General features: G+C 45.5%; 1 protein-coding gene across 1 annotated transcript; it reads left to right on the plus strand.

Annotated features, from left to right (window-relative positions):
• Positions 1 to 225: 225 nt before the first annotated feature.
• On the plus strand, positions 226 to 912 carry LOC131008192 (uncharacterized). Its single transcript, XM_057935084.1, has one exon. It carries the CDS (start codon positions 226 to 228, stop codon positions 910 to 912), a length of 687 nt encoding a protein of 228 aa, XP_057791067.1.
• Positions 913 to 14412: the final 13500 nt, after the last annotated feature.

The raw sequence follows: 14412 nt of genomic DNA on the forward strand, positions 1-14412 counted from the left end.
ACCCACCCCTTATTAAAATGCGTATCTCCCGATGAAGCTGACTTTGCTCTAAAAGAAATTCATGCAGGTTGCTGTGGTGGGCACACAGGATTCAGGGATCTTGTACGAAATATCATTCGGGCAGGGTTTTATTGGCCTAACATCAACAAAGATGCCAGAGAATTCGTCCGCAAGTGCGAAGCTTGTCAAAGACACGCCGAAAGAATCAATGTCCCAGGAGAAACCATGGAGGTCATGTACGCTGCATGCCCATTTGACAAGTGGGGCATAGACATCGTCGGGAAACTACCCACAGTACCAGGTGGCAAGTGCTTTCTCATTGTGGCGGTGGATTATTTCTCCAAATGGGTCGAGGCCGAAGCAGTTGCAAAGATCGACGAAGTGACAGTGGAACGGTTTATATGGCGAAACATTTGTTGTAGATTTGGAGTCCCGAGGATCATTGTATCAAACAACGGAACCCAATTCACAAGGCAGAGGATTGCTGATTTCTGTGATCGAATGGACATCACCCAACGTTTCGTATCAGTGGCTCATCCGCAAGAAAATGTGCAAGTGGAGATGGCAAACAGATCAATCTGTGAGGGAATCAAGAAGCGGCTGAACCAGAGCAAGGGAAAGTGGGTCGAGGAGTTGGACACTGTCCTTTGGGCCTACCGAACCAGCCTAAAGACAGCAACCGGAGAGGCACCTTTTACCCTGGTATATAGATCCAATGCGGTAATACCAGTAGGGCCAGATTGGAATCATATCGCATTACAACTTACAACACGGAACAAAATTCAGAACTCTGAAGAGCAGAGCTCGAGCTGGTGGAAGTACAGAGGGATGAAGCCCAAGTCAGAGCAGCAAAGTATAAAGCATCATCAAGGCGGGATACGACAAGAGGGTCAGAGCAAGGAAGCTAGCTAAGGGCGATTTAGTCCTCAAGAGAACTGATGCATTGAAGCCAGTGGGCAAATTCGAACCCAATTGGGAAGGTCCCTTCATCATCACTGAAGTTCTGGGCGGTGGAGCGTACACTTTGTCGGATCCAGACGACAGAGCTCTCCCCAAACCATGGAATATCAACACCTTGAAAAAGTTTTATGTATGATGTTGTTGAGGACAAAACAAATTGTAGACCGAATACTCTTTTTCCCCACAGGGGTTTTAACGAGGTTCAGGGCCATGATATCAATAAAATCGGATACGTGGTTCTAGGGAATTCCCTAATGTTGTCTTATTTACTTTAACTTATTGCTTTCTGACTCATCCAAAAACACCTAACGGATGGACTCGAATTTATACGAGGTCGTCCTAGGGTGGTAAGGTGACTCAAGTCGTCTCACAAGGAAGACTTAGCAGGGCTCTAATCGTATTGCTCACAAGAAACTTAAAAGAAATCTAAACACTCTAATCGGGTAATTGGGTCTGACACTTTCTCTCCGATTAACTAATGCGTAATTAAAATAAAGCATATAAAGTTAACTAGGCAAAAGATAGGAAGCCAATAAGAACGCAAGAAGGAAAACAAAGCTAAGGTTCTAAACTAGCGATCTAGAAAGCAATCATCAATTCAACACCATAAACAACGATTATCTAGGCGAAATAACATATTAACATTTAATCAAATGAATGTTAAGCAAACACACACAATCCAAGAGAATTCCGCAAGCAACTCAACGACGAACTAACTAGAACATGGTATTTGAACATTAACGAAATCAACAAGAGTTTCCAACTCCAACACTAAACCAAACGATCATAAACTTGTAAACATCAAAGATTAATAACTACCTAGGCAAGAAACTAAATCAAGCATAAGATTCGAATGCAAAGAAAATCTTAATCTCCATAAAAAGAAATCTCTAAACTTTCACCAACAAGAAGGGAAAAACGTAAGCAATAGCAACGAACTACGAATCACGTAGATTATCTAAACTCAACAACAATCATCTCTAATCCTTACATCCATCAAAAGTATAAAACAAGGATTCAATTAACCAAAGAATTCATATAATCAAGATTATCTAAACTCAACAATAATAATCTCCAATCATCACATTCATCAAAGCAAAGAAACAAAAACTCAAATAACCAAGGGATTCATAAACAAAGAGAATCAAAGGGAGTTCTTACAAAACATAGCAATCCAAGGAAAACCAATCCGATGAAGTGTTAATTGACATCCAAAGCAATCCAATGAATCCACAATCGAAAGTAATTGATTTGAAACTCTAAAAACCCAAGGAAAAATGTGGAAATCGCCCTTGGAGGCTGCTGGGTTCGAGTGTATAAAGTGAAACCCTAGAGATGGGTTTTAAACTAAAAAATTCGTAACTGCCAGATCACGCAGTAGGCGGCCGCCTAGAGAAGGCGGTGGCCTAGAAGTAGGCGGTGGCCTAGAGAAGGCGGTGGCCTAGAAGTAGGCGGTGGCCTAGAGAAGTAGGCGGCCGCCTACTACCCCTTTCGTAAATCCAAAGTAGGCGAGCGGCGAGGCTAGGCGGGCGCTGTGCGCGCGGTGTTTTTGTTTTGGTCCGTTCTCCCTCGTTTCAAGTCGGATTTTAGATCCGTTTTCGCCTACGAACTCGTATCGAGACGAACTTTGATTCTTCATCAGACCATTCAACTAAGTTCTGACTTTAATTTTGTTCACATATCAATCAATGTGAGCACAAAATCCTGAGACAACAAAATTAGCACAAAAGCTCAAATCATTCAACTCTTAAGTGAAAGAGACCAAAATAAAAGTCAATATAACACGTAAACACCCAGCGATTTATCACAAAATAGGGCTAAACAACCCCCCCACACTTGATCCTTTTCTTGTCCTCAAGCAAAGTCACGACACCAAAAGATAGTTCACAAGAAAACTTCCTCACCATTCACATCTCCAACCAATCTAAGTCTCTTAGCCTTTCACATTCCTCACGAGATGTTCATTGTTAAGATTTTAAGAAGCAACAACCACATGATACAATTCAATCCGATCAGACCCAATTCTCCGCTAGAGGTGAATTCCCTAATGTGATTGCCTTTATAATCAAATCCCATTTTCCTTGAAGATGATAAACAATCAAACCAAATCAAATTTTATACATCTTTCTTTTAAAGGTGATGTTATTCCATTCTCAATAGATGGGCCAACTTTCGTGAGATCAACACTTTTGGAGGTAATCCAAAATGTTCTCACGTGGTTTTCCATGCTCATAACACTACTGTCAGAGGAGCAGAGACCCAAAGCTATAGAAAACTTCACAACAAACCAACATTCAAACTCAAGGGATAAGATCGTAGGCTATCACAATGAAACACTCCCTCTAGCATCTACCGGACAAATCACGTCAAGAATAGCTCATAAGGGTGTTGCATCCAAAACATTAAACAACTTACATCAAGAGAGGAATATGCATAGCCTGAGAGACAAAGATAGCAACCAAGCCAACACAAAGCATGAAATTTACTTGTGAACAAATCATCAAAGTGTGCATTATTACTTGAAGCCAAACAACAATCAAGATAAAGGAGACCATTTGCCCCACACAAGAAAGCCCAAGAACACAACAAAAAGGCACCCAAAGGATCAACAAACACCCCCCACACTTAAAATCTAGCACTGTCCTCAGTGCTCGCAAAAATAGGGGTGAAAGAGAAAAACATCCCTGAATATCGATCCAGTGGTGAGTCTGTAGTGTCCTACGATGTCTGCCTCTCTCTCATCCAAAGAACAAGCAGTCTCCAACGCAACAACCTGCACCAAACAACAGATGCAACAAAACACAACACAGACAAAACGACAGAAAAATGAAACCAGAAAAAGCAAGAAAACATGGGTTGCCTCCCATGCAGCGCTAGTTTTTAAGTCGCCAGCCCGACTAAGAAGGTCCCTTAACCAAAATCCGATTGAAGCTCCAGCTGCCTTAACGCCCTTGTAAACTCATCTTCTTGAATTGTAGCTGCGGGTCCTCCAAATGAGTGTTCCATGCTCATATCCTGGGATGGCCCTCTATCCACACATCCAACGAAATTTAGTGACCCAACCTCATCCAGCTTCTCTTCCAGTAGCAAGGCACACAGAAGGCCTTGCTCTTTATCATCTTCCTCTTGTAGCTTATCCAGGAATTCTCTCTCAATCTCATTTTCATCTTGCAAGTTAGCAAGAAATTCTTCCACGATCTCGTCCTCTTCCTGTAGCTTATTAAGGAAGTCCTGCACAATACAATCCTCATCCAAAGCATCAAATGTTTCAACATAAGAGCAGATTTGAATTAAGGGAGTGGGGGTAGTAGGTTTTTGATCAAAAACAGAGAATGTTACCGCTCTACCTGCCCCTACCATACTTACAGTTCCCGTACCCACATCAATGCGAGTATGGGTGGTAGCCATAAAGGGTCGGCCAAGTAGCACGAGATGCCCATTCTCGCCTCTAATCCCTTTTTCCTCATCAAGTACAACAAAATCAGTGAAAACACTAATCCCCCTCACGACCACCTCAACATCCTCAACAAAGGCCTCGTGGGCTGCTAATGGAGCCGTCAGCTAGCTCTGTCTTAATGTTCGTGCATTTCAACTCTTTATTTCCCAACCTCTCAAAAATATCAAGCGACATCAAATTGACTGCCGCGCCCAAATCAAGCATTCCCAAAACCTTTTCAACCCCACCTAAGCTAATATCAAAAATAAAGCTACCTGGATCTCCTTGCTTGGGTGGTGGTTGGTCTAGTGCAACAGTGACGGGTGGCAGTGGCTCACTGGGGCATTGGGTAGCCTTGATTGCCTGCACAGTTTTGCTTCTCCATCTCCCCATGGTTATTGGGGCCTTGTCCTTGACTACCTCAACGGCATGAGCTTGATGCGGCTGTTTGTCCTGGTTTGGGAACTTTCCGGTCGGCTGTTCTTGCTGCAGCTGATTCAGGGCTCCTGTAAGTTGCCCAACTGTAGTCTCGAGACGCTTGATGGTAGCACTCTGAGACTCCATGTTCCGTTTGGTCATCTCCATGAAAGACTGCATGGTGTCCTCGAGAGACGGCTTCTGTGGTTGAGCTTGCTTCTGAAACTGTTGGGGAGCATTCTGGTATTGCTGCTGCTGCTGCTGCTGCTGAAAATTCCCTTGTTGTATAGGAAACTGTTGATACTGCTGATACTGCGGGGGCTGCTGTTGCTGATAAGCTTGAGTGTAGTTCTGCTGCTGAGCTCTCCAACCCGAGTTGGAATTTTGTTGCCCTTGATTAAACACGGGCCTCTGTTCAAATTGAGGCCTCCCCGGATAGCTCTGAGCAGCATAGACCTCTGCTTCTCCTTCAGGTGTGCATTCCCCCATGCGATGGCACGCGTTGGTTCCATGACCAAAATCGCCACATATGCCACATCCTTCTGCTGGTGGCGCATGAACTAGTGGAGCCTTCACCTGGTTCATCGTGAGGTGTTGTACTTGCCTCATCAGGTCCGCTACTTGCTTCTAAAGCTCATTGTTGGGAGCTACTGCATTGGCTTCAACCCTCTTTCCTCTAACTGATTTCTGTTGAGAACTCGCGGCAAGTGTTTCGAAAATCCCTTTGAGCTCATCAGCTGTCTTCCGGGCAATGTTGCCCCCTGCTGTACTGTCCACCATAAACTGTGCCGTCTGGATCAATCCGTCATAGAAGAACTGCATCAACATGACGGGTGCAAGCTGGTGCTGCGGGCACTGGCGGAGGAGCTCTTGGAATCTCTCCCAAGCCTCGTGGAGAGGCTCGTCAGCTCCTTGCATGAAGTTCATTATTTGGCTCCTAATCTCTTGAGTCTTGTGATTAGGGTAGTACTTGAGCATGAACTTCTCACACGCCTCTCCCCATGTAGTGATGGAGTTCGGCGGCAGGGACAACAACCACGTTCTAGCCCGGTCCTTGAGTGCATAAGTTAAGCACTTGAGTCTCAACTGATCCTCGGTGAGTTCCAATAGTGGGAAGGTCTGCACTTGAGTGCAGAAGTCACGGATTAACTGTAAAGCATCCTCACTCGGCATCCCAAAAAAGAGCGGCAGCAGGTTTGAATCGTTGGGCTTCAGATTGTAATTTCGGACCGCCGTGGGAAGCACTATAGCTGACGTGCTAGTGGTCCCAATAACTGGCCTGGAAAAATCTCCCATGTACTGAACATTCTGCTCCGCCATTGCTTCTTGGTCAGGATTGGGCCAAGCTTCTTCTTCTTTTTCAGAATGCACTGAAAGTGTCTCCTCAAAAGCTTCCAGAATGGGATTGGAAGCAATTCTCTCTTCACAATTTTTCTCTCGAAACTGTGATTCCACAAAACTTCTCGAACTGGACTCGGACTCCTTCTCCAGGCTTGAAAGAACCTCCCGAGGTCGATGAATGTTGTCGTAGTAAAGTGCAAGCTTTCTCTTCAAGCTTCTACGTCCTTGCATACACAACACGAACAAACAAATCAAACGCACCGGAGGGAGAAAATAACCGAGTCAAAAGAAATAAACAAAAATAAACACGGAAAACAATGCAACACAATCAAATGCCTAAAGCCTTCCCCGGCAACGGCGCCAAAATTTGACTCATCCAAAAACACCTAACGGATGGACTCGAATTTATACGAGGTCGTCCTAGGGTGGTAAGGTGACTCAAGTCGTCTCACAAGGAAGACTTAGCAGGGCTCTAATCGTATTGCTCACAAGAAACTTAAAAGAAATCTAAACACTCTAATCGGGTAATTGGGTCTGACACTTTCTCTCCGATTAACTAATGCGTAATTAAAATAAAGCATATAAAGTTAACTAGGCAAAAGATAGGAAGCCAATAAGAACGCAAGAAGGAAAACAAAGCTAAGGTTCTAAACTAGCAATCTAGAAAGCAATCATCAATTCAACACCATAAACAACGATTATCTAGGCGAAATAACATATTAACATTTAATCAAATGAATGTTAAGCAAACACACACAATCCAAGAGAATTCCGCAAGCAACTCAACGACGAACTAACTAGAACATGGTATTTGAACATTAACGAAATCAACAAGAGTTTCCAACTCCAACACTAAACCAAACGATCATAAACTTGTAAACATCAAAGATTAATAACTACCTAGGCAAGAAACTAAATCAAGCATAAGATTCGAATGCAAAGAAAATCTTAATCTCCATAAAAAGAAATCTCTAAACTTTCACCAACAAGAAGGGAAAAACGTAAGCAATAGCAACGAACTACGAATCACGTAGATTATCTAAACTCAACAACAATCATCTCTAATCCTTACATCCATCAAAAGTATAAAACAAGGATTCAATTAACCAAAGAATTCATATAATCAAGATTATCTAAACTCAACAATAATAATCTCCAATCATCACATTCATCAAAGCAAAGAAACAAAAACTCAAATAACCAAGGGATTCATAAACAAAGAGAATCAAAGGGAGTTCTTACAAAACATAGCAATCCAAGGAAAACCAATCCGATGAAGTGTTAATTGACATCCAAAGCAATCCAATGAATCCACAATCGAAAGTAATTGATTTGAAACTCTAAAAACCCAAGGAAAAATGTGGAAATCGCCCTTGGAGGCTGCTGGGTTCGAGTGTATAAAGTGAAACCCTAGAGATGGGTTTTAAACTAAAAAATTCATAACTGCCAGATCACGCAGTAGGCGGCCGCCTAGAGAAGGCGGTGGCCTAGAAGTAGGCGGTGGCCTAGAGAAGGCGGTGGCCTAGAAGTAGGCGGTGGCCTAGAGAAGTAGGCGGCCGCCTACTACCCCTTTCGTAAATCCAAAGTAGGCGAGCGGCGAGGCTAGGCGGGCGCCGTGCGCGCGGTGTTTTTGTTTTGGTCCGTTCTCCCTCGTTTCAAGTCGGATTTTAGATCCGTTTTCGCCTACGAACTCGTATCGAGACGAACTTTGATTCTTCATCAGACCATTCAACTAAATTCTGACTTTAATTTTGTTCACATATCAATCAATGTGAGCACAAAATCCTGAGACAACAAAATTAGCACAAAAGCTCAAATCATTCAACTCTTAAGTGAAAGAGACCAAAATAAAAGTCAATATAACACGTAAACACCCAGCGATTTATCACAAAATAGGGCTAAACACTTTCCAAGTTGCATATTTTACTTAACATGTTCATGCAGAGCATTGCACATGTCACCAGAGGGGGGAGTAGGGTATATACCCACAATTCATAAATTCAATACCAATTGTTGCTTAGCAAGCTAAGGGAAACAAAAAGGGAAAAACAAATTCAAATTGCTACTCAGCAAGTCAAGGGAAAAGCAAACATCAAAGGCGGATCAGAGGAATCACTTCAATCGTAAGCCGCAAAAGTTGGTTGCACCCCCTGGGTCTTCCATGCTCCGCGCAGAGGGTTACTATTGAATCGTAAGCCGCGAAAGTTGGTTGCACCCCCCGGGTCTTCCATGCTCCGCGCAGAGGGTTACTGTTGAATCGTAAGCCGCGAAAGTTGGTTGCACCCCCCGGGTCTTCCATGCTCCGCGCAGAGGGTTACTGTTGAATCGTAAGCCGCGAAAGTTGGTTGCACCCCCCGGGTCTTCCATTCTCCGCGCTGAGGGTTACTGTTGAACCGTAAGCCCGCGAAAGTTGGTTGCACCCCCCGGGTCTTCCATGCTCCGCGCAGAGGGTTACTGTTGAACCGTAAGCCGCGAAAGTTGGTTGCACCCCCCGGGTCCTCCATGCTCCGTGCAGGGTGATCTTTTAATCGTAAGCCGCGAAAGTTGGTCTCACCCTCCGGGTCTTCCATGCTCCGCGCAGAGTGTTCCAGCCGGCAAGGAGGGAAGCAAAGGAATAGCTTGAAGCAGAGAAGTCAGAGAAATCCTTGAAAGATGAGTCAAAGAAATCCTTGAAGGAGAAGTCACAGAAATCCTCGAAGAAAAAGCCAGAGAAATCTCCGAAGGAAAAGTCAGAGAAATCCTCGAAGAAAAAGCCAGAGAAATCCCCGAAGGAAAAGTCAGAGAAATCCCCGAAGGAAAAGTCAGAGAAATCCCCGCGGGAGGAGACAGAGAAAACCACGAGGGAGGAGTCAGGGAAATCACTTGGAGGGATCATCCGGAAGGATCATTCCGAGAAGTCAAACAGGGAGAATAACCAGAGAAGCCGCTTAGAGGGAAGCCGACCAGAGGAATCAGAAACACTTCAACAAAAAATAAAAATTCTACTCTACCCGACAAAAAACATTGGTCACATCTCGAGGTTCCGGAATGCAAGTCCACAACAAAAATAATAACAATAAAACAACAAAACAAGGGATGAACGGACGCAGAGCCAGATCAGATATTAAAAGAGAAGAGAAGTCACAAAGCAAATTTATTAATTACTCTAAGGCAGTGAAACTGTACATTACAATCAAGAAAAGTAATAGAGTATTTACAAAATCTCAAATGTACAAATTTTGAGGAGAAGGGAGGAGATCAAATACTAGAGTATACTACGAGGGAGGAGCAGGAATAGTGGAGTCTGGAGGAGCAGGGGCTGAGAGGAGTGGAGCCAACGGACCAGCAGGAGCAGCAGCTTCAGAGGCCTCACCAGAGGGACCACCTTCTTCGAACACCGGCAAAGTGCCCGAATCCCTCACCGCAGGGAGACGAGCCTCCACTTCTAACAGCTTTAATGCCTCTTGGGTTTATGCTGTCTCATCTTTGTACAGGGCATAAAGCTGATCGACGGCGGCGGAGGAGGACGCACGGTCTTCGAAGTCGGAGGCCTTAAAGCCAGAGGGCAGAGGGGGCTCCATGCCAAACTGCGAGAATCCCAGAGGACCAACACCAGCCTGGCCCCTCAATTGATTCCCAAATTTTGTCAGGGAAGCGCAGAAAGAAGGCCAGTACGCAGGAGCAGTGGGCGCCGGCTCAGAGCAGACCCCAAAGGCAAATTGGGGGCGGGCCTTCTCCAAGATCGGGTACAACCACCCTGGCTTCTCAGGGGAATCCGCGGCGATGCCCAGCAGGCTGTTCAAATCCTCATCCTTGATGTTGTTCATCAAGGCCTCTATATCTAGGGCAGCAGCTTGTTCCGCTGTTGCACCCACCATCTCCGCCGTCTTTAGAGCTGTCTGTTTTATCACATGGGCGAAGATTTGGGCCAACCCCTCCAGATAATCGGGGGTCTTCTGGAAGTCTGCCAGGGTGCCTTCTCGCATCATGCCCAGGAACTGCTGGCCCTGGGGTGACAGGAAAAATTCCAGGCGCTGGTCCCGGGCCCCCATCACATAGCCCCGATTCTGGCCACCCTCACAAGCCGCCTTCCAATTGCGCCTGGATTCCCGGTGCTCCTCCAGGTACCTCATCCGGAATCGGACGATGTTATCATACCCCTCTTTCTTGGCCCTCTCCAGTTTAGAGGCCAGAGAGGCCTTCTCCACCTCGGCTTGGGCAAGTTTCGCTTTCAGCTCAGCCACATCTGCCTCGGCCTTGCTGTACTGCGCCACCATGCACGCGACCTCCTCGTCGCGGCTCGCCATCCGTTCCCTTTCTTTCTCCAGGTCCTTCTCCAGTGCATCGTAGTCATCGATACACTGGATGGCCTCTCCCACCCGGGACTCCAGCTGCAGAGAAACGAAGGGAAAAGCGTCAGAGCAGAGAAATCGAAAGGTTAGTAGTAAAGTCATTAAAACAGGGTAAAAATGCAGGATACCTGAAGAGCCAACTGGCTGAGCTGGTTAGCCAGCGTCGCCCATTTCAACTTGCCTGTGGTTTCCCTATCCGTGGGATGGATATGGGAAAGCAAGGTGTGGACGAAGTCTCGCCCCTTCAGGGACGAGATTGGCCTGGAGCCAGAAGCCTACGATTCCCCCGCGGGCAGGGCCGGAACCTCACCCCCCTCAGCATCCACGGAGACAACCTGCACTTCACCTGCTGACCCACCCTCTAGGTCTACGAACTTGCTGGCCTTGTGCGGAGCCTTCTTGCGTCTTTTCTCCGCAAGGGCCTGCACAGCGGCCTTCCTCTTCTGTTGGACTTGACGGAAAGCGGGAGTCGGGATGTCCCGGACCAAGGCGGATATGGGAACGTCATCCTCAACGTCCACCACAGGAATGGCGGACCCTTTGTCAGCTCCATGTTCTTCCCCTAGCCCGGGGGGAAGCGCTGCGTGGGAGTAACCTCCTCAGGGGCATCAATCACCATCTGGGAGGTGACTATCCCAGAATCCGCGGGCTGCCCAGAGCCCTGCCCCTCCTCACCAGAGGGACGGTCGGACAAGAGCGTGGCTCTGCACTTCTTCCTCCACGACATTCCTGCGAACAAACACAACTTTATCAACAGAACTAAGGTAATAATAATCTGTGCGTACCTACTAACATTTAATTTTACCTATAGATCCGCGGGGAAATAAAGGAAACAGCCCGGTGGCAGCTAAGGCCGGATTATTCTCAGCTAGCTCTTTACAAGGGAGGGGATCCTCTCTATTCATGGTATTCAGGGAGCCTATCACACCTAAATCAAAATTGCTGGGTTTCCCCGGAGTGGGGGGCTTATAGTTGGTCCGAGACTCGTGCCATTGCAGTTCTTGGGCACCATATTGACGCCAGGTGCCCTTATTGGTTTTTACAAAACAGTAAAAGGACATAAAGCCCTTGTCATGGGAGTTAAGGGAATTGAGGAAGGTAGTTGGATAGGTCTTACGGGCAGCAAAACTATACAAGGGGTTGCCCTGCCATCTAAGGGTTTGGGTTTGGGTCTGGAGGAATAATGTGGTGGTGTCTTGGACACCGTGGGTTGTGCAAAGAATGTGAAAGGCAAACAACCTCCGAAGAGCGGAGGGGGCCACTTGGAAAAATGGGATGTGGAAATGATTGCAAACATCCACTAGGAGGGTACGAGGCGGAAGCCTTAGACCAGCTTCTACCTGGGCTCGAAAGAGGGGTATCTTATTCATATGCAATCGGGTGAAAGGCTCAGAAGCCTTAGAATAGGGCTCGAATGTCAGACCCATAGGACGCCGGCACTTCTCAAACAACTGTTGCATGCCCGCAAAGCCCAGCCGGGATTCAGGAATGGTCTTGGGCGATTTGGGAGTAGGAGGAAGAGATTCGGAAGAGGCTAGGGGATCTTGAGGACTAGGAGGATTAGATGGAGCCAGGAGCTCTGGGGGGTTTTGAGAATGGGGAGAAGAAGGCGAAGTGGCCTGAGGAGAGGGAGAAGGAGAGGGAGAGGGGGAGAAGGCAGGTTGGGCGCCGGAGGTAGAGGCCATGACTGGAAAAACTTAGAAAATTCTAGGGCTCGCACGCTCAATCAGAGCACCAACAAACTTACAATAAAACTAGTCTACACTAAACAAGAACACTAGGAGAGGAATACGCAATTTACCTAAGTCAAGTAAGGTCACGAAGCACACGTCGGAATAGAAGACGGGGATCGCCGGAAATCGGGAGAGCAGTCGAAGGGTTTGAGAGAGAAGAGCAAAGAAGATGAATAGTGGGAAATAAAATTCGAATTGCCTAAGTATAACGTATGCGGGCAACTACCAACTAGCGGGATGAATGACACGTGGCACTCGAGAAATAATCAACGATCAAGGATTTTTACGGGGAGGTGAAAAAACGCAAGGATTAAAAAATAACCTCAAAGTACGGAAAAGTATACTGTGAAGGGACGGGCATTTAATGCGGATGACGTCAGCCACGCGGGCGAACACTCTGAATAGATTACTTTGCCCCAGAGCGAACTAGTCAGACCAGAGGGGGGAGTAGCTAATGAGGAGTAATATGTGTAGAGCAGAGAATTAGTCTTTGTCAGAGGAACGGGCCTCGCCAGAGGAATGGTCTTCACTAGAGAAGTCGCCTCCGTCTGAGAAATCACCCCCGCCAGAGAAATGGTTTCGCCAGAGGAATGGCCCTTGTCAGAGAAATGGCCTTCGCCAGAGAAATCACTAAAGAAGTGGGGAAATCTTCTGCCTAGGGGCAAATTTACCATTATGCCCTCGACCACGCGGGGCGCATGTGTTAGCAACGAATTTACTATTTTGCACTCCACATGTAATCTATAAATAGCCATGCACACGCACCATGTAAATCTACATTATCTTTACTTCCAATACAGCAGAAACATTACTTTCGTGCTCTCAATAACTTAGCATTTCTCTCGCTTTTCCGAACAACACTAGGTATAATCCATAATTCAACAACAAATCATCGAATAAATCTATACCTGTCCGTTTATAATTCACCAACACTGATCCTAATTGTCCATATTTATATGTATGATGTTATTTAAAAAAAAGAAGGAAATATCGAAAAAACTTTTGACCGAGTCTTTATCAAATAAAGAGATGTATTTTACCCTAAGTAAACAACTAATTTTAATAACAAAAATATTAATAATAATTATTAAAAAAGCTCACGCTCAAATCAAAGTAAATTAGTCAAACATTAGTAAAATAGCTTTCCCTAAAGTAAATTATCCCTTTTCGTGATCTCTCAACTTCCGCCGCTGGAGTACTTGTCACGCCGCACGGTCGCCAGATAATCTTGCTCCCGCCACTGTGTCTCGTTTGCCCACCCTTCTCCCTCGACGCTAGTCGCTCGACGCCAGTGGCTCGGGTGTCGAGAATCGTTGTCTTGCCCTCAATATCTGCCATCGTTTTCCTCGCCGCGACGTCGTGCCTTCCTTATGAAGTCACCATCTCTGCCGCGACCGTGCCCTTCTACCGCCGCCATTGATATTCTTTGAAGGTGAGTTTGATTATTCCTCTTCCTCGTTTAGGCTTCTTATTTTTGTGTTTCATAGTTTATGGGGTGTAATTTTGTTCTTATGGTTACAACAATTCGATAAGGTTAATGTTCTGATTGAGGCAGAGGGCCTGAATTTTTCGGCTCCTGTAGCCTTAGTTGCTTCAGTCCCTTTCATTCCACCATAGACAAGAATATGGCCTTACCAAATCAAAAAATAAAAGAGGGAGCACAATTGCATAAGCAACAGTAGCAATGTAGGAAAATCCTTAGCTACAGTCAGAAAATGCTCGCCTTATCATCTCTTGGGCTCATGTAGCTGTTCTGCTGTTGATTTCAGTTGTTCGTCATCTGTCTGAAGGCAGCTGTGCTTAGTGAGGAGAAGGAGAGAGAGATTGATTGCAGAGTGACAGAAGAGAGTGAGCACACACAGACAATTGTATAAATCACTATATATTTGTATATATGTGTGCTCACTTCTCTCTGTCACCTCTATCTCTCTACTCCAACCTTTTCCCATCATTACTCATTCACTGCACCATATATAATCAGTGACAGAAGTTTTTCTTTCTTTGGTATTTTTTGTGTGGAAGAAAATTTCATTTTATTGAGTTGTATCTTTGATAGCGAATTGAATATAAAAGGTTGAATCTTGAAACCCTTGAAGCTCATCTCGTGTATATTGTGTCTTTTAATTATCTCTAGCTTTGACTTTTTTTCTTTTTATGTTTCATGCGGAAGAAAATTTCATTTTATCTAGTTATA

This window comes from Salvia miltiorrhiza, chromosome 2 (genome assembly GCF_028751815.1).
Source record: "Salvia miltiorrhiza cultivar Shanhuang (shh) chromosome 2, IMPLAD_Smil_shh, whole genome shotgun sequence".
Lineage (NCBI taxonomy): Eukaryota > Viridiplantae > Streptophyta > Magnoliopsida > Lamiales > Lamiaceae > Salvia > Salvia miltiorrhiza.

Excerpts from the sequence above, each read along its gene's own strand:
- LOC131008192 (XM_057935084.1), top strand. The coding sequence starts at position 226 with ATGGAGGTCATGTACGCTGCATGCCCATTTGACAAGTGGGGCATAGAC.